This window comes from Harpia harpyja, chromosome 6, assembly GCF_026419915.1.
Source record: "Harpia harpyja isolate bHarHar1 chromosome 6, bHarHar1 primary haplotype, whole genome shotgun sequence".
Classification (NCBI taxonomy): domain Eukaryota; kingdom Metazoa; phylum Chordata; class Aves; order Accipitriformes; family Accipitridae; genus Harpia; species Harpia harpyja.
This window is the reverse complement of record NC_068945.1, coordinates 14,650,257-14,669,531: the sequence shown is the minus strand read 5'-3', so window position 1 is coordinate 14,669,531 and position 19,275 is coordinate 14,650,257. Positions and strand designations below refer to the sequence as shown.

Sequence of the window (19,275 nt, the reverse complement as noted above, 5' to 3'; positions counted from 1 at the left end):
CCTAGGGCTGGTTTTAGGAATACAATTTTTGGAACAGACTGCTAGACCTTGGCCTTAGTGATTTACCCAGCTTAGTCTCTAACCAGATCATGAAGTATCAGTAAGCTCTACCGTTCAATCCCACCTCTGCGCCTGGGTTGTTCCTTTCACCGAGGTGTCAAAGAATAAGCTATTTTTCCAAGCAATTTGATACATATATTAGACATAAACCATTTTCAATTTTAAAGCCATGTATGCCTGTGTTTCCCATTGATGCACTAGGAAGACAATGAGAATGCGGACCTGAAGCGTTCCCTTCTGGAGATGACAAAGGTGGTGCTCAGGATATTGTGTCTCTACGCTTATCTTCTGTAGCGCTTTTCAAGACCAGAGCTTGAAATGCTCAACAAAAGTTAAGGAAATGGACACATAAAAACTCATAATCATGGAGGCTATTAATATTTTCACTTTGCAATGAAAAAGTAAATCCATATATATGACGAGCCAAGCTGCTGTAATACACTGTACTTGGCATACAAGGTGAACTTCAACTCTCTGGAGCAGCCCCAGACAACAGCTCCTGAGAAGGATACTCTGATCAGTACAAAGAGTGTGGTGCGTCCTGCCTCCTCCTGAGACACTGCTGCTTGCCACCACCATTTCCTCTGGCAAAAAGGTGTTTGGCCCCGGCTATAGCCAGCTCTCTGCTGTCTTGACACACTGGTCTCGTACAGAGTTATCTTTCAGCTTTTGCTTGGCCAGGCCTAGAAAGCTGGCTGATAAACCCCAAACACCTTCCCCGCACTTGCAGTCTGTTACTTGGTCGTGTTTACACAAGGGCCACAAAACTCCATTAAGAATCTTGCTTCCTTGGATGTTTTAAAATCTGGTGTGATTCAGGGATGAATGGAGTTACCATGTGTTGTGTTAACCCCAGCCGGCAACTAAGCCCCACACAGCTGCTTGCTCACTCCCCCTGCGGTGGGATGGGGGAGAGAATCGGAAGGGTAAAAGTGAGAAAACTCATGGATCGAGATAGACAGTTTTTGCTTTAAAGCAAAAGCTGTGCACACAAGCAAAGCAAAACAAGGAATTCATTCCCCACCTGCCATGGGCAGGCAGGAGTTCAGCCATCTCCAGGAAAGCAGGGCTCCAGCACACCTAACGGTGACTTGGGGAGACAAACACCATCACTCTGAACGTCCCCCCCCTCCTTCTTCTTCCCCCAGCTTTCTATGCTGAGCATGACGTCCTATGGTCTGGAATATCCCTTGGGTCAGTTGGGGTCAGCTGTCCCGGCTGTGTCCCCTCCCAACTCCTTGTGCCCCCCCAGCCTCCTCACTGGTGGGGTGGGGTGAGGAGCAGAAAAGGCCTTGGCTCGGTGTGAGCACTGCTCAGCAGTAACGACAACATCCCTGTGTTATCAACACTGTTTTCAGCACAAATCCAAAACATAGCCCCATACCAGCTACTATGAAGAAAATTAACTCTCTCTCAGCCAAAACCAGCACACCATGAAAATAAAGTAAAACAATGGAAAGTGTGGTACCTATTCATTTTTTTCCTCATAAGGGTAAAATTATTAAATTCCAACAACAATTGGAATTCCAATTACAAAATACCAAATTCCTCTGCCTGAGGTAGAACAACACTAATAAGAAAGTTGCAGCTGTATAAAGATGAAGATCTGGTTGTCCGTATTTGGGAATGCAGCCCCAAATCCAAAAGGTAAGCCTTTCATTGGCTTGCAGAAATGGTATGAATCCAGAAATACTTGTGGAAGATCCCAAGTAGAAATAACAAATAAAGACAAGGCATGGAGTTCTGTAATGCTAGGGAATGTGTGGGTTTGCTCTGTCTCTGGCTATTATTGCTATTTGTACTTAACACCCAGGTCATTTACTGCAATATGACACCACAAGTACTGCATAAAGGATGCCAGAGAACTTCATGAAAATTATCACTGATTAATCATGTAGGACAATTACAGTGGTCAAATCCATAACCCAGTAACTGCTTATAAAAAGCATTCAATTGTAAAATAGGCCTGACACTGGTACAGGTATGTGTGTGCTTAAATGCTTCTGTTATTAGAAGCATTTCTAGTTTGAGCAGCAAGAACATAGCCCTGTTTGCAACATGCAAGCTCATCTTAAACAAGGACAGTCTTCCTAAACCCTGTGACTTGAAATATTATAGGGACAGAAAGGAAGATGTGACAATGTTTTGGGTAATTCAGCAAACAATGGCCTAAAGCAATCAGAAATTGCACAAATTCTGAAATTCATCCATTAAACCTCAAATAACCGAGGCAGAAATAAACATTTCAATTACCTTTTCACTAACAAATTCCACTGACCTTGTTAAACTCCAAGTACCTGTTTATTAACACTTGTAGAGTGTTTATTAGACAAGTTCTGACTGCTCAGTTTCCTGCAGAGCGAGACCTAACTGAGGCAAGCAGAGTAACAACACGGAGGGAAAGAAAGGACAAACTTCTACAATCCAGTGCATCTCTGCTTCTCAAACCAACTTCCACCACAAAGCCACTTCCATCTCAGTACATGGAAACCTTATGAAACTGAAATAAGGTTGTTGACATTCCAGAAAAGTTGAAGAATACACATGTATCTTCACTAGGAAATGATGGATTGCTCTGGACTTTAGTGACAAATATTCCTAAGAATAGAAGTGAAATATTTCTCCCTTCCTCTCACAAGAAGACAGGGCTTGAAGAAGGGAATAAAGCAATTTTAACAGTGTTAGAAAGCACTGCGCTGTGATCCAAACTGATCAAGTAAATTGTAAAACACGCATCATCATAAACTTGTCTTTAAAAATAAGCCTGGTAGTTAAAGCTTAAAATCATTTAAGCAAGACTTCATCCCCAGCTTCATAAGGGGATAGAAAGACATTTCAAACTTTTTCAAGATTTTCTTTTAAACAGGATATGAAGAATATAGCTTCTCCTTTGGGTTAGTCTCACCTCTAGACAGTATCAAGTCCATTTCTCCGCTTGCCACAGCAAGTTTTAAAAAAAGAAGTATATGCACCTGCCATTCTCCTGGTTTAAAATTGGTAAGCATCTCCCTAGTACAACTCTGTATTCCAGTTTTTAAGGTGTTTAAGGAACAACACTACTGTAATTAAAGCAAACTGCCACAGAGCAATGAATACAGAGGTACAATACTTCTATCCTTAGCTCAGTAATTCTGCTAGCAGTGTCAAATGTGTTTTCCCCCACTTAGGAACCCACCAATACAGATGCCCCAGCATTTGACCTGAAAGGCCTTGAGATTCAACAGTGAGCTCACTCTATCACTTACACCTAACATATCAAATCTCCTCTACAGAGATAAAGCAAAACTAACTCATCACCACCAAAAGTACCAGGAGTACCTGTTTGTCCAAGTACCAGGCAGAGCAAGCAGCAAGAAAAAGGGCATTTTACTCTTGCCTATTATTTTCCCCAAAGCCCTCTTTGGCTCATTTTGTCTTCTTGCAGCCTGATTACAGCACACAATGTCTTAAACTTGAGTACTACCTTGCACTTTTTCTAACGCTTTGTGAACCCCTTTAGAAGTGGGGAGGGATCCCACCTGGTGGTTTGATGGATGCTGTTTCAATGGATTAATACCAAATAACCCAGGTACAAATAATGCTTATCAACGTGATGGGAACTGAGAAAAAACCCAGCTGCCTCACAGAAAGAGCTATTTAGTTCTATAGGTTCAAAAGTGGTGACCCAGCATTAGGTTAGTAAGAAGGGTTATACATACCTCCAAGGCAGATTTCTGTACCGTAATTTGGCTGTAAACTCTAGACCCTTCTGGGCAAACAGTCCTCAGTTCCTCTTTATTGAGGGAGAAAAGCTGAGCACCCGTCAGCACACCAAGGCTATTGACAGTCCTGGGGTCACACCAAGGGAACAAACAAGAAATAAGCAAAAATACACTAACCAAGGGAAAGAAGTAGGTTAGCTTCATCCTACATTCTCTTAGATAGGGCTATTAAATCAAGACAAAACTTAATGCAGCAGGACTCCTGAAGTCAATTCAGTATCTGTTACAACAAGTGCCTTTTGGTGGAAGCTAATATATATAAATGTTTTTTCCTAAATATATCTATATCTCTATAGATCTTTAACCACATTGATATATATGTATATATATAATATAGACACATATATACATAAATATCTATGTATATATATGTAAAAACAAATTATTTTTTTCAAGGGTGCAGCTGATGTGTCTTGATTTTCAGAAGGCTGCTTGATTTTAAAAAGTGGGCAGACCACATCCTAATTACTGACAGGAAAATAATTTTTAAAAGTTTTCTTACACTTGCACTCAAACTTACACCGGGTTGAATCCTTTGGACTGCAACCACGCTTTCACATCCTCAGGCGAAGAGTCGTAAGTGATGTTAACTACCGGGATGTTTGGTCGTGGCACATGGAACTTCCTCTGGGCAGCGCTCCGGCCGATGGTGAGCCGGTGGACAAGTTCATCCTGCACCTCCTCCATCTGCGATTTCCTGCCTAGAGAGAGATATAACAGGAGTTATTCTCAAGATTGCTTTATCAAAGCCAGGTAATTTCTTATGTTACGCTTCAAATCTTAATTTTTTTTTTCTTTAAAGATTCATTCACTAGATCTGACTGAATTATTATTCTCCTTTTTCCGCAGAGAAGATTTCAATATTTCCACTCCTCTCTTTGCAAAACAAAAAGAGAGCAAAAAAACCACCCCCAAATTCAACTGAGACCCTAGGAAGAGGAGATGAGCTTGATTTTGCACAGAGGTATAGATCAGTCTGACAGCACCCAAGCTGTAGAACAAAATGGTCACAGAGGGTTATTCAATTATCACAGTCTGCGTTTCTTCAAATAGAATTATGATGTTTTAAAAATGAAAACAAAATAGATGAGGAATAATATAATATTGCTTACACTGTGGAAAGGCAGCACTCTCCACAAACATTTTTTAATTGAAAGCTCAACTTTTTATTGCAAATCAATGTAGGCAAAAAGATTTCACTGCTGCTGACACATATCACCTTATCTCTAATAAGCTATTATAGTAATCACATTTTTGAAGTGGTTTTAAGAAATTTGAATTCACTCCAAGCCTAGAGTGACTGGTTAGCTGAAACAATGTCACACTTTGCATTAAAAAAACAAGAAATAAAAAAGTAGTTACTCTCATCACCAGACACACAGGAAATGGGAAAGACTTTTAAAAAAAAAAAAACAAAACCAACAAAACTGTACAAATCTGCTATCCCACAGAACCCATTTGTCTGAAGCATTTAGTTCAGTTGCTGGTAATTAGCAGGTGACAAACTGAAATGCTTTTCATGCATTTCAACAAAATCAATTATGACAACGCTGAAGATTGTTTAAAATATCCATAGAACTTTTTATGTGCAATTTCACAAAAATAGGTAGAATCCAAAAGGGCGTAAATAACTTTTTGGGCACAGAGAAGACTCTGATTTAGCACAGTTAAAACTCGCCATGCAATAACTCTGGAATTACTATAAAAATACTCTGACACGCAACTTCAACTGATCTCAAAAATTCTCAGGATCTCCTTGCTGAAATATTTTTAGTCATCTTTATTCAACCTTCTCACTTTGATACACAGACAGTAACTGCAGCACCTTCCCCGATTCACTCAGATGGCAAAAGCTATTCCTTTTCTCCCATTACACCGATAGCAAGAGGAAAGCAACACAACTTCAACATGAAAAAACTCTAAGATAGTAAAAATGTTTCTTTCTCTACTTTCCTTTTATCTTCTCCCCAAACCTCTCCAAGGATCAACATCTCTAGCCAGTTAGACAAATGAAAACAAGCTTTATGTAGGCTTTTAGGATTTATTCTTTTTTAATCACCACAACAAAAGAAGAAATATCCTTGGTTTAGCCATTTTCTTTTTTCTTTTACAAAATAGCCCCAGGTTGAAAGCGGACAAAATATCTCTAGTAAGGCATTTGAGGCATTCAGGCCCTATTTTGTTGGGTTCCCCCTCCACCTCTGAGTGTGAATCGGAAGCCAAAATGACATGTGCTCAGTGATACGTGAAGGTCTGAGATGGGATATATGAGTAAAGCCTTTAGGCAATGTTATCGAAGCACGCACCAGTTATTTTCCCAAACAGGAAGAGAGCAAGAAAACTGCTATCTTCCTTCTATTTACACAGATTTTGAAAGACTTATGTTTTATCTAGACCAAGACTATATCAAAAGATAAATATTTAGCTGTTAGACAACAGATTCTTACTGTTGTTTGATGCATTATCATAAGTAAACAAGATACCCTTGGTGTGAAGCAGGTACTATGTTGCGTGCTCTCTGCAGGGTTCAGGTGGGTACTTGGGCAGCAGGTTGCCCAGGAACGGGCAGGGTTGCCCATTACCTTTGCAGAGGCAGCTCTTCTGCGAGGACTGTGAGGTCCCCGAAGCCCATCAACTGGGCTTGAGCGACAGCTCCCGGGAGGGCACAGGAGCTCTTGTGTGTGGCCCGGGGCCTTAGCAGAGGCAGAGAGGGCAACAGATGTCTTGTAACCACTTAGTCTAGAGCAACCCTTCACACCTCACACCCTCCACCTGAAGCCAGGATGGTCTTCACATTTTCCATCCGTAATGGATAGAAGCCATTGTGGATTCAAGGAAACATACCTGCTACAGGATGCAAAGTCCTTCTTACATAGAAATAAAATTATCATTTTTGTGCATATGTGTGTGTGAAATTCACCCTCACTTTCCACATCTTTTATAAGTTCTTGGGTTTCTGTTTTTATTTAAGTAACAAACTGCCCCAAATAGGACAAAGACAGAAGCTGGCCCTACTGTTTCTTTGCAAAACAGCAGTGAAGCCTGTTCCTCCTGCCAGGCTGTTCTCCATATATAATTTCCAGCCAGCCTAGAAAAGCCTAGCTGAAAATGTTAAAAAGGTCCCAGAGCCTTCCTGAGTTCAAAGCTTAGGCAAGAGCTTGTCTACCACCAGGCAATGTCAAAGCAGGCTCCACCAACTGAGTGTGGTTATCCAAGCAGGCATGCTTCCCATCCACTGGGGGCAAGGGGGAAAAGAAGCCCTTCTGCAGAAAGGATTACGCTCAGTGACAGTTTTTACCTCAGGTGGAAGCAGGATTTTCTGATAGGGCAGGGAGGCAGAGGATAGGAAAAGCTATCAACTCTTAAACTGCAAAAAACTCATTATTTTAACTGCTATAACTGGCAAAGCTATAGCAAATGCTCGCCTACAAGTTTCAGTTATTTTTGAGCCAAGCAATCACATTGCTTAAAGTGCATTTAGGACAGAAATTATTGACTAAAGTTCTCCGAACCTAACTTGCTTTCAGTCAATAGAGAGTAGGAGCCTCAGCATCAGTTCGGCTTTATATTTACAAGGTGACCTTAATCAGAACTTTCCATGACTCCCACACACTGCTGGATGCAAGTTACCATGTCTTCCAGCTAAAGGGCTATGGAGTATGTTCTCTCATCCTCCTAAGACAAGCACATGAAAGTTTGCTCAGCAGCCTGCCAGTTGCTGTTGCTTTGACCAAGCTAAGGGGACCCGATTATAAGAGGAGTCTCCTACAACACTATTACAACATGGTTTCTATGCATCAGCCAGACCTGTAAGTCTTCTTGCAAGCCCTGGATACATGTTTCAGAATGGTGCAAATGCCCTAGAAATATGGATGACCATGGACAGAAGCGTAAAAACAGCCTAACTGATTTTAAAAGCAATTTAGATTGCAGTATGTCAGTGAGTTCAGGTGGAAAACATACATTAGCCAGAATGCCAGCATGGCCATTTACGGCATTGCAAACCACTGACTGAAGATCCCAGACAGTCATAACAGGAGAGGATTTAGGACTGGGACAAGTGCAGAAGTGTTTTGTCCCTACTTACTGTTGTGATTAGCGAGAGTCAGAACACACATACATAGAAAATGTGTATTTTAAACATAGGGTTAGAGCTAAATACTTCATAAACATTTATCTGAAACAGAAGGTTTTAAGGAATTTAAGTATTAAGCAAAACACACAGGAATGGGAGAAATACTTTTTTTCTTGCTGCTTAGACAAACTTACGATCCACAGGAACTTGTTTCTGCCTCTGGGCGTCTCGTGCAACACTACCACCACTGTCGCTAGATGTGCTGCTTTGGCGGCTGATGGTTGCTGGCGCTTTGGGCACAGGAACCGGTATAGGTGCTGGTGCACTAGGAGGGAGGGGGACAGCCACAGGGACAGGAGCGGGTGTTGGAGGTGGTGAAGGAGTAGCAGGAACTGGATCGGGTTGTTTTGCAACGTAGTCCGTCCTTTGTTTCTGAAAAGATGCAGAGACACTCAGTTCGACAGCAAAACTTGGACAAGACATCAAACTCGGGTTTCTGCAGAAAATGCTGGGATGCTCTGCACCAACTGATTTAATTTATTACACAAAGACATCTTATTTGCCAGATATAGTTCCAAAATGTGCCAAAACTTGATTTCGCATCAATGTTTGGCATCAATTTCCTTCTCTGTTGGACAAAAATTCACAGCAATGACATCATCTGAAACACGTTCGTTTGTTTCAAACAGATGAGTTCTATAAATTAAATTGTTTTTAAATCCCAAACTTCCATTACTGGCATTTTTTAACAGCTTCCAAAATTTTTGAATTGTTGGACTTTATCAGTGTAAAAATGCATATTTTAGAGAAATATGAACATATCCAGCCACACCTAAGCCTGACTAATGATTTAACTTACAAACGTCACTGGGGTTGAGATAACACAGTGTTTCTTGAACTGCAGACACCATTTAAGAGGTTCCTGCTCCTCCTACCCATTCACTTGTGCCTTTTCAGCTATTTATGTGGTTACTACATGCCACCTCAATGCAATAATCCAATTAAAAAAACCCAACCCCCAAACTCCCAATTCTTGGAATAGGGCTGCTGTTTCTTTTCCCCCGCTTTGCACAACGTTCTAACAACATGCAAATTATCTTGCTGCTAATAACTAACTAGCAGGTGTCTCAAGAATAACTTGGGGGAATAATTTTTTTCTCCTTCTTTGCGTTTAGAATGGCACCAGTTACAGGAAGATGCATGTATTTTCCCAAAGCAATCCCCAATGACAGACAGGTAAGCAACCTACGCTACCCTTTTCTTTCAAACACTTCAAACTCCACATCTCGCTGTTTTAACATTGCTCCATCTCCACCGTTTTGGACTAACACAGCTTGAAAGTTTAATATTGAAGTCTGTTTGCTCAATAGGGATGCCTCATTTCTTAGTCATGAGAAGTCTGCTTGCTTTGGTATGAAAATAGATGAGTACATTCCCCAGATTCATTGCTCCTTCCTGAAATACCTTTCCCTATTTCCTTGGAGGCAGAGGGTTTATGGCAGATCAAGTAGGGAAATATTTGTAGGAGCCATATGTTAGAATCTGAGCAGCAGATCACTGCCCTGACAACAATCAAACTTTCATTAAATGTCAGCAACTGCCCTTACGCAGCAATCCCCAACTCAGTAAGTCTAACTGATGGACAAGGCATTTTGTAGTCAATGTAACCTGGGACAATTACAGCTAAGTTATGCTGAGTTATACCAGCAGAAAATTTATCCCATCAGCTTCTATGGCAAGTCAATTAAGCCTAGGAAAAAAGCCTTTTGTTTCCCTTAGACAATTTTTCACTTAAATTGTAGTAGTCAGCTACTGAAGCAAACATATAGTCTTACAATACATTCCCCATTAAACCTTTTTGGGTTTTTGTTTGTTTTTTTTTTTTCCTTAGCATTTAGTTGTTCAAATGCATTCATCTCAATTATTTGTGTCCACCTTGTGTAGTGCACTGTGGGGAGATCAAAAAAAAAAAATCATATGATTGACTTTTCTGTATTATACTACTTCGATGTTAAGATAATAAATGTTTTTTTAAATGTCAAAAGCCAAGAAAAGTGAAATGCGTAATATAAAAGAGAACAAGCAGAATAATGTATATTTAAGAAACCTGTCCTTTGGTGGAAAGAGAGTGCCCTACTAGGTATATAGTAAATATACCCTAATTTATGATATATAGGTGTACTGTGGTATATCCAAAATCTTGTTAATTAATTTTAAGATTTCACAGATATTAAAATGTTCTATCACATTTTTTTTTAATCTTGTTCACAGAATCCAGTTGCTAGACTGTTATCCCCACAACGTACCCTTATGTGTGCCCCAACCTTCTTAAACAACATGCAAGGAAAAAGCAAGGCTTTTTTTATGGTAGAAAGGATTCATTACAAACCAAGGCATCAACTGCACATCACCACAATCATAATCCAGAAAAAGCGATAGCTAAACACTACATGTAGCTCTCAATGGATGCTACTGATGTAGCTTCAAAAACATGTTGTACTGCAATCACAAAAGCCTCATCAAAATGACTTGCTGGAGTGAAAATAAAAATTAAACTGGAAGCATCACTCAAATTCTAAATTTACAGATGAAACTATGTTGAAATAACTTCACATTTTGTTGAACAGTGCCCAAAAGCCAATTATACATTCAAATCACATTTAACATTTCTTTTTTTTAACACTTCTTTTTTTAACTCCAGATCTTTTGAGGACATCCACACATTCATATCATCACTTCTATTCATTGCTACAAACAAAGCAAGCATGCACTATAGAATTTGGCGACTACATAGTCCATAAAAGTAATTTTTGAGGTTCAATATCAGAAGAGTAATTTTGTTACCTCTGAAAGCTCTCCCAGCAATTGCTGTGAGGAAAATGGAGTAAATCACATCAAACAATGTTAGAAAGGTAAAAAGTAACTGCCTCGCACATCAATCCTGACATTTCATACACATTAGCAATTTAAAACAAAGGAACATCAGTGCTAATAATTAGCTCTTCTTAATCACTAAGCAACTCATAGTGAGTTATTCTTATTTTCTTTTAAATAATGAGCGGAGTGCTGACTACAAAACATACATATGTGACACCATATAAGCAATGAGGTCTTTTCAAAGCACCTACCCAGACAGAAACTTAGAAAGAGGTTTAATAAAAAACAAAACCCAAACAAAAAACTGACAATGGATTGAAGATCATAAGGTCAATGTAGAGAACACTTGCAACTGTAGAACAATATGAATTAAGTCACAGCACATTATAAAAAAAGGAACTTATTTATTTTTGCTTAAGAAATGTTGGCTAGCTTAGAAGATAAGGTAAAGGTCACTGCTGACAGATGTGTACTCACTAATTCGCTGACAGCCATAAGAACAACGAACAATTCTGGGGTTTTTTTTCCCTTCTTCCTCATATTTTTTTCGTTTAAAAATAAACTTGTGATCCTCAACTTATGTAAATAGGAACAAATCCTTTGAATTCTTTGGAACAGTGATGATATACGCTCATTAAAAATCTGGATATATCAGAAAAGCTTACTGCGACTGGATTTTTTTTTTTTTCTTATTTTTTGCCAGAAAATCTTTGTATTTACAGGAAGAAAATAGAGGTCCCAAAGCTCTTTGTCAACACACTACAACTGCATGTTGTCAAAAAAATCAAGATTCACTATGATTTGATCTATTTTTAATGCAAGCAAAATAATAAGCTTGAGTAAAAGTGCTAACGGTATCAACCCTAATTCTTGATCACTGTAAAAAAAACTGGGGACAACATATTTTCAAATACATTTTGGCATCAAAAAAAAGGAATATGTGTATTCAAACTATAGCAAATACAGACATCAAAGAGGCATTGGACACAACCATAACTAGCATTAGTGCTGGGAAGTGCTCTCATTAAGTTAACACAGACACAAAGCTTCCTATTTACTCTCTTTCCAAATATTTTAGTGCCACATTCCTGTTTGCACAGTGACAGGAGTTAACCAAGAGGGCTGCAGAACATTCAGCCTCAGTTTTGTCAACGGCACTGTGGTTTGGATGTTTTCTTGAGACTCATTTTAAGAGCTAAGAGAGAACCAACTACTTGTCTTCACCCAAAAGGGACAATGAGGTACCCAAGACTGGAAGAGAAAATTTCAAGCAAGGTCTTTTGCCAGTTTCCTTTGGTGGGCTCAGCTATTACACAGAATCAAACAGCTGCCTATTAAAATTCCATTACATTAGTTAGCTACCTAACTAGCTCTTTGCAGGGTATAAGGAATTCATGTTTTCATTGGATTTATAAACCTGCCCTGCTAAAATCTTGCCAAAAAACAAGTACATTAGGATGGAAGAAGGAGAAATTTAGACAGAATTTACTTATTCAAATTGGTATTAGCTAGGATTAGTCCCCATTTCTTAAAAAAAGAAAAAAAATTATGGGCACACCGAGGACTTTTAATGCCTATCATTAATCAAATCCTTTTTACAACCGTTCAGTACATTTTTGTGTAATAAGTGGCATCCCATAATTTGGGATTGGATCAATGTTGAATTGGACAGGAAACAACTTTTTTTTTTTTTTTTAAAGCTGTCAGAAAGTCTTGGTCTGATGGCAACTTTAAAGAGCATTTGATACGAAATGAGGTAAAAGAGATACTGGCTCTTGGTCAAAAATCATGACATCTCTTTGGCCACTGCCAAATGAACACCTGGCAACTGCATCTCTTCATTATCAAACACTTCATGATCTGCAGGAAAGATACCAGTTGGCAAATAAGAGTACGAATCTATGACACTAACTTGGAGCACAAATGCTGTGCTTGAGGGAAAACAACTTCCCACAGAGATATTTCAAGTGAGCTGCTAAACAAAGAGATTTGAAAGAAAGGTTTTGATGGTAGGTCACCAAGAAACACAAAGGACGCTTGTCCCAAGTGAGGTGGAGACTTTTGTCTTGGTGTTTACATACCATAAACATGCCTCTTACATACACGGTCACACTTCTGCGGACAGTCATGTTTTTTTAAAATAAGACTACAGGACTACATTTGGCTTAACACTCTCCGTGCCTCAGGATTTCATACACATCACTGATAATATAACTGTCTCACTTCACAAAGGGTGTCATGAGATTAACATGCACACCAAGATACACCCTTCTATCCCAATTATGTTCCCCAAATTTCTCTTTCAAAAGCATTAAAAAAAGTTAAGTGCACAGTAAATAGGAAATATTATCATTAATTACTTTCTAGGTTCACCAGCAATACTTGTACAAAAGAAGAAATCAGAGTGCTCAGGAAACTGTTTATGTTCATACATAATGGGATGGTGAAGTATCACTGTTGGTTCACAATAAAAAGGCAGACTAAACAACCAACACCACAGGAAACTCGGATAAACAATAATTAACATTAGTGGAAAACATAAATAATCAGCAAAATGCTCTCCTAAACGTACAAAAGTACCAAACAAGCAAAACCATGGTTTTCCTGAAACTAATTCAACTGACCAGAAGACAACGTTACAGCCTCTGACTCACAACGACAATGAAACAACTAGCATATTGCTTGCAATGTTCCTGGAAGTATCATCTTAGACAATTCAGTGCTTTCAGGTAACTATCTGGGACCTGGATACTGAAAGGGACTGAGAGAAAAATCAGGATCTAATCTCGTGTGTGGACTCAGAGGTCACTAGGAGAGGGAACAGAGTGAGAGTAAAATAAACTTTGCAGCTCTGAGAATAATTGTGATAATGAGGCATCCATCTCTCAGAGAAAGGGTGTCCGTCTGTAGAATAACTGAAAGAAAATTATCTCTTTCAATGGAATCCTTAATCCTTCCTAATAATCTGGAAACATCCTTTGGTCAACTGTGCTTTGAAGGCCATTAGTCTGTAAAGTGACTGTAAAGAAATACACTAACCTCGTACATAACGCTTATCTGCAGCTCACCGCAGCAGACTACTTTGAAAGCAGTCTTTCAAAAACCAAAGACGACATCGAGACTGACAAAAGCTGCACAGCACCAGGCGCTGTGCCTGCTTGTGTTCAGGGTCTGGCAAAGGCACTGATAGGAACCGCTTCAATTTCCTGCTCTACCCACAAGTTCTCCTGTTTGACCTTGGGCTAGGCAGTCATCCCTTCAATGCCTCATTTCTCTCTGAAATAGCAGCAACGTCTCATAGCACAGTTATGAAAATAAAAAGGGTTATGCAAACAGATCCCAAATGAACCATGTATCTATCACAGGGAAAGAGACAAATGAGCAAGCTCAGAAGGGGTAAAATTATAATAATCACCATAAAGTTAAGAACGACATTATTGACATGTCTTGGTAAAGACTGTTTATCCTATGTAATTCATTATATTCCTAAATAATTTCACAGTATTTCAAGCTCACGTTTGAATATGATAAAGCTGTAGGGAACAACCTGCCAGAGGGCAAAGAAACAAAATTATCTGAAATGTTTTTCTCTGACACTAATTTTCATAGATCCGTGAAGAATGCTTTGTGAAAATGATGATTTTATTATTTCCCATGTCACGTCATTATTTCAAACAGAAAACTTCAAAACCTGCAGTGGATTACAAAGAATAGTTTAAAAGCCTCTACTCAAAACTGTACTCAGTCTGCTCAGGATTTCTCAACAAATTCCAAACACACAAGATGAAATGCACCCAAAGGAAAAAAAGCCAGATCTTTAGTTCAGGATTTGAAAAGCACTCGGGATGCATGCTTCACTTCACAGACAGGCAAATACCATAATCAATTTAGAATGAGCTCATACGTTATAGGCAGTTAGGGACAGGAAAAACTCAGAAATGGTCTGGTTCAAGCCCGTCAAGCTCAAGACAGGTCTACCACGTTACTGTGCCAGAAATAGCATAGGACCTGTTTCTCAAGAGAATTTCCGTATCCATGGCAAAACTGGAAATACTGCAAAAGCTGCAGCTTTCATGATAGCTGTGCGCGCAGAATCCAGCACAGCGACACCTTCGACTGGGACTTTAAGATGCGTCTACAGCAGAGACAGTCAACAGTGACATTATGGCATATCTCATATTTCAGTCATCAGCTGGAGTGTGTAGGCACAAGGAATGAATATTAGATTAAATTAAATTAAATTTAACTTCAAGTTTCAACAGAAGTTTGGTTTGCATTTGGACTGAAAAAGTCCGATTCAGAGGCAGGCCTGGAATTTCTGCTTAATCCAAACTTGCTTGCCTAACTTTTCAAAATCATTAGAAATAAAAGGGAAGAAATGGGTCTTAGAAAATACATCCTTTTATTTTATGAGTCTCCGGCCTACTTAAATGTTGTCTAAAAATACACATTACAACTTTATCCTGTATATCTTTACCCAGGTGGACAATTGCACTTATGTAAGATTTTTTTTTTTTTTTTACCCTCTAATTGTCTTCAATATATAAAAGAAACAACAACAAATAAAGTCTTAATTCCACACCACAACGTGAAAGAAAGAAAACCAAAATTAGGTCAGGAGAATAGAGTGCTATTAATGCACAGGCACAGTAATTGAAAAATACCTGCTTTTTGCATTCAAAAGCAAAGACACCTATTTTTTATGACTCCAAAATTACAATAATTAAATAAATTCAAGACTAAGATAGAGACACACAGAAACAGAAAATAAAAAGAAAAGCTAGCGTTCACTCTCCTAGGAAAAACAAAGATGAACCTACCTTAAATAATTCAAACTCCTTCTTTGGCATCAACAGCTATCAATCCACAAAGGATATTTGCAATTAAAATAAATGCATACACATCCATTAGGATCGAAATGACTACCTCTAAGCAAATAAGCAGAAAAAAACCCTTAAAGGAAAACATTTTGCTGTATCTCTATCAACTTTATTCCCCTGTTAGACTCTATGCAATACAGAAATCAGCCTCAGCCTGTACAAAACTATAAATCTTTTGACCTATCAGTGGAACATGCAGATATTTTAGCCTTGCTGTCAATCTTTTCCTCCTCCACACGCACACATGCACACTTCAAAAGAAAGTCTTGCTGCTGAGTGGACGGTACCTGGATGGTGCGGGTATATGCAGGCTCTGACCATCCTAGACCTCCTTCTTGATTCCTCAGAGGGTCCAAAATGTTGTTTGGCACAAAGCCTGTGCTGCCACTTTTATTCTGAACCTTCCACCACTGCTTTCTGTCATCCAGAATCTGAAATAATTTGGTAAATTAATTACGTATTTTTTCTGACTTTCCTCCTGCCAGTACTTAGACTGTGCATCATTTCAAAACAAAAGCATAACTTTGCCAGGTTCTGCAATTGCCAACAGATCTTACAAGATGTCCCTAAGAAACCCCTGGAGGCTTCCTTGATTATCACCATCATTAATTCTACATGGTCATACTGCACTTTTCAAATGCGGCTCTCAAGAAGGGATATGGAAAAAAAGTGTGTAAAATCAGACACGTGCTGGACAAGGCAGCGGAATGAAAATCAAATACTTGTGCAGAGAGGCTGGCATCTCTACAATCTATATGCTGCTGACAAAAGGAATAAGTAACTACTAATAACACAGGGAAAAGTGCATTGTTCTAGGAGAGCACAAATTTGGGGAGAGAGCACAAATTATTTGGAGAGAGCGCACTTCTGAGTAAAGAGGGAACTGAAGCAGGATGGCCAGGAGAAGTCTGAAATCTGACTAACTGCCGTGCAATCTCATACACATTTTCTCTCTCTGTTGCTCCCTCCCTTCCAAATCTGTCTAGCTTTCAGGGTACCAACTACTCCAGGAAAGGACAGTCTTTCACTATGCCCTGAGTGTACACAGATAGTGTTCGCCAGAGCCAGTTATTCAAATACTACTAAATGAGGCTTTTAAAAGCAACAACAGAGAAGATGGAAGAAACACATATATATTTTTCTAGCATAGATCTCTACAGCATCAATTCATAAGTCAGCGCAGAATCTCCATTTATCTTGTCTACGATGCAAAACAAATTAATTGAACTTTCCATATTAAGGGAGATAAATCAAACACATTGAAGTAATCATTAAGGACAGCCACACTGTCCACAGGAAAGGTACACTCAGATTTGAGTAGTACTAGAAATTTGTGTTTTCTCTTTGCAAAAAATATTACCTCTACGATCTCTTCTTTCATGACAGAAAGCTCACTGTTGTTTCTTGCCATAAATTCATACTTGCATTTGGCATATTTCTTGGTCTGTGCTTTACTGTGTGCTTCATAGTTTCTGCAAAGCAAAGATCAGACTATTGTTCAGTGAGACATTCAAGCAAATAAAAACAGAGACAAAATGCCCTCTTCCAACAACCTGCAAAACATTTAAACAACCCCCCCCCCACCACCACCACCATAACATGATGCTGCTGTAGAACTACCTGTTCATAATACACTGATTTAAGTGACAAGAAAAAGAAAAAAAGAAACAAAAGAAAGAGGTGGTCAATCTACATGGACCTCAAGAACTGGTAATCTTTACTGGCTCACTGCTTGCAAGATATATGATAACAACTTAGATCAGCAGGTGCCATTGTTTTGAAACAAACACATACACTACATTTAGTCTGTTTTCCTACAGCAGGTTAAACAATCATTTGCCATATAAACAAATGACTACACTTAGTATATAACTGGTATCTTGTGCTTTGTATCAAACTATTTCTAGTGTTCATCATAAATTGTTTCAAATACGCAATACATGAATAAATTTTTGCCATCAACACCAATGGAATTAAACTTTAAAAAATGCTCACCTACTGTAGATCAGTTTTCTTAACTGACCATAAGATACCATCAACTCATAACAACCTCAAGTTACTGTATCAATTAAAAATGAAAAATATCTTCTTGGCAGTTACAAACAGGGTTCATTGTAGAACAAGGCATACCACAGTTTAACTCTATGTCTTTCTGTTTCCACGAGGAAGGATCTGTTCAGAATTCCTTTAGGTAAGAAGCTACTAATTTCTTTGATATAGTACCTCTTCAAGTTGAGAAGCCCCAGAGCCCCCTCAACACAGGACCAAAAGGAACAGTAACATTATTCACTTATTGCAAATTACACCCAACAACCTAAATCCACACCAGGTAGTAAAATTAAAAAAAAAAAAAAAAATCCAAACAGATAATGGAAACATGAAGCAATCAATGGCTTGAAATTCTGTATACAACATCACAGCACAAGGATACGAATGCAGACAGTTGCTGATGTTGGTGCTATGTAACTGTGGGTCCCAGGTGTGCCTGAGCAATCCAGTAGTTACCTAGCTATTGCATGGCTGTGGAGAACTGTCTCACTTGAGCGGAAAAGCAGAACGAAGGAAGAGTCACATTTAGATTGAAAGATTATTTTGAAAGACAGACAAAATACTAAAAGTGTTTAAGTAAGAGTGAAAAACATGGGATGAACCCCAGCCTGCAGAACAGCTGTTATGAGGCTGAAAGATGTGTGAGTAATCTCAATTTTTTCCACCACCCACTCAAAATTAATGTAATTTTGAACTCCTTTCTTACTACCTCAGGGATATGACTAATGCGCCTCTGAAGGTACTTTTACTTTTAGGTTGCCTTTCCAAACTCATTTCACTAACTTTCTTCCTACCTTGTCCACACCTAAGTATCCTGATCCCTTCAAAAAACATAAATTAGGAAGAATTTTTAAAAATGCTCATGTTTCAGTTTTATTCCACTCTCAGCAACATCCCCAGAACATGGGCCAGGCAATAGCTGTATGCTTCTGAAGAGACCATAATTCTTCAAGCCCAGCTTAATGAGCCAAACAGTTTACTCAGGGCACAAATGTTCTCAACACTTTCCTCCATCCATCCTCCACTGTGTTTTCTTACTGCCTATCAGATATACCATAACTGCAGCCCTCTGCTCTCCTGTGCACACTGCTCAAGAGCCTAGTGGATTGCACAGATTTTCAGGGTGCTTTTCTTCAAATGACAGTGCAAAACCAAGCTACACAGCATACTACTTTGAAACACTGCACAACTTGCTGAAAAACTATTCAGTGCTCTTTCAGCATCAGAGAGGGTCCCCGATATACCCAATATCACACTGAAAGTTTAAGATCCTGACACTTAGTTTACATCACTCAAGGAAAGCACACCTTACTGGAGGTCCTGGCATGTTGGAATAAGGCTCACTGAAGTTCCCTGTGATTAAAATTTCCCTGGACAAGGTGTAGCCTACCTGTCTCTCAGAAGGTAGTGGGTGGCTTGGTCACTGCCTTCAGACCACTCATTAGGAATGCCATCTTTGAACGAGGACCAGCAAATGATGGCTGAAAGGGTCGGCTTGAATTTCTCACTCCCTCCCCCAAACCCACTCCTCCACCTACTTCTTCACAGATGCTTTAAAATTTATCTTTAAATG

At 39.1% G+C, this 19,275-nt stretch overlaps 1 protein-coding gene across 7 annotated transcripts in view; it reads right to left on the bottom strand.

The window, feature by feature from the left end:
• The window catches only part of EPS8 (epidermal growth factor receptor pathway substrate 8), a 141,762-nt gene that overhangs the window by 3,322 nt on the left and 119,165 nt on the right, over positions 1 to 19,275 (bottom strand). For 6 of the 7 annotated variants that reach the window (XM_052789795.1, XM_052789794.1, XM_052789796.1 and 3 more), the window contains exons 17-21: positions 17,014 to 17,125; positions 15,941 to 16,084; positions 8,091 to 8,328; positions 4,342 to 4,522; positions 3,759 to 3,888 (exon numbers count right to left, since the gene is read on the bottom strand). In XM_052789795.1, the coding sequence (XP_052645755.1) occupies positions 3,759 to 3,888; positions 4,342 to 4,522; positions 8,091 to 8,328; positions 15,941 to 16,084; positions 17,014 to 17,125 (805 nt within the window). Of the gene's footprint in view, positions 1 to 3,758; positions 3,889 to 4,341; positions 4,523 to 8,090; positions 8,329 to 10,740; positions 10,765 to 15,593; positions 15,630 to 15,940; positions 16,085 to 17,013; positions 17,126 to 19,275 lie in introns of all 7 variants that reach the window. The other variant, XM_052789799.1, reaches the window with a different exon arrangement.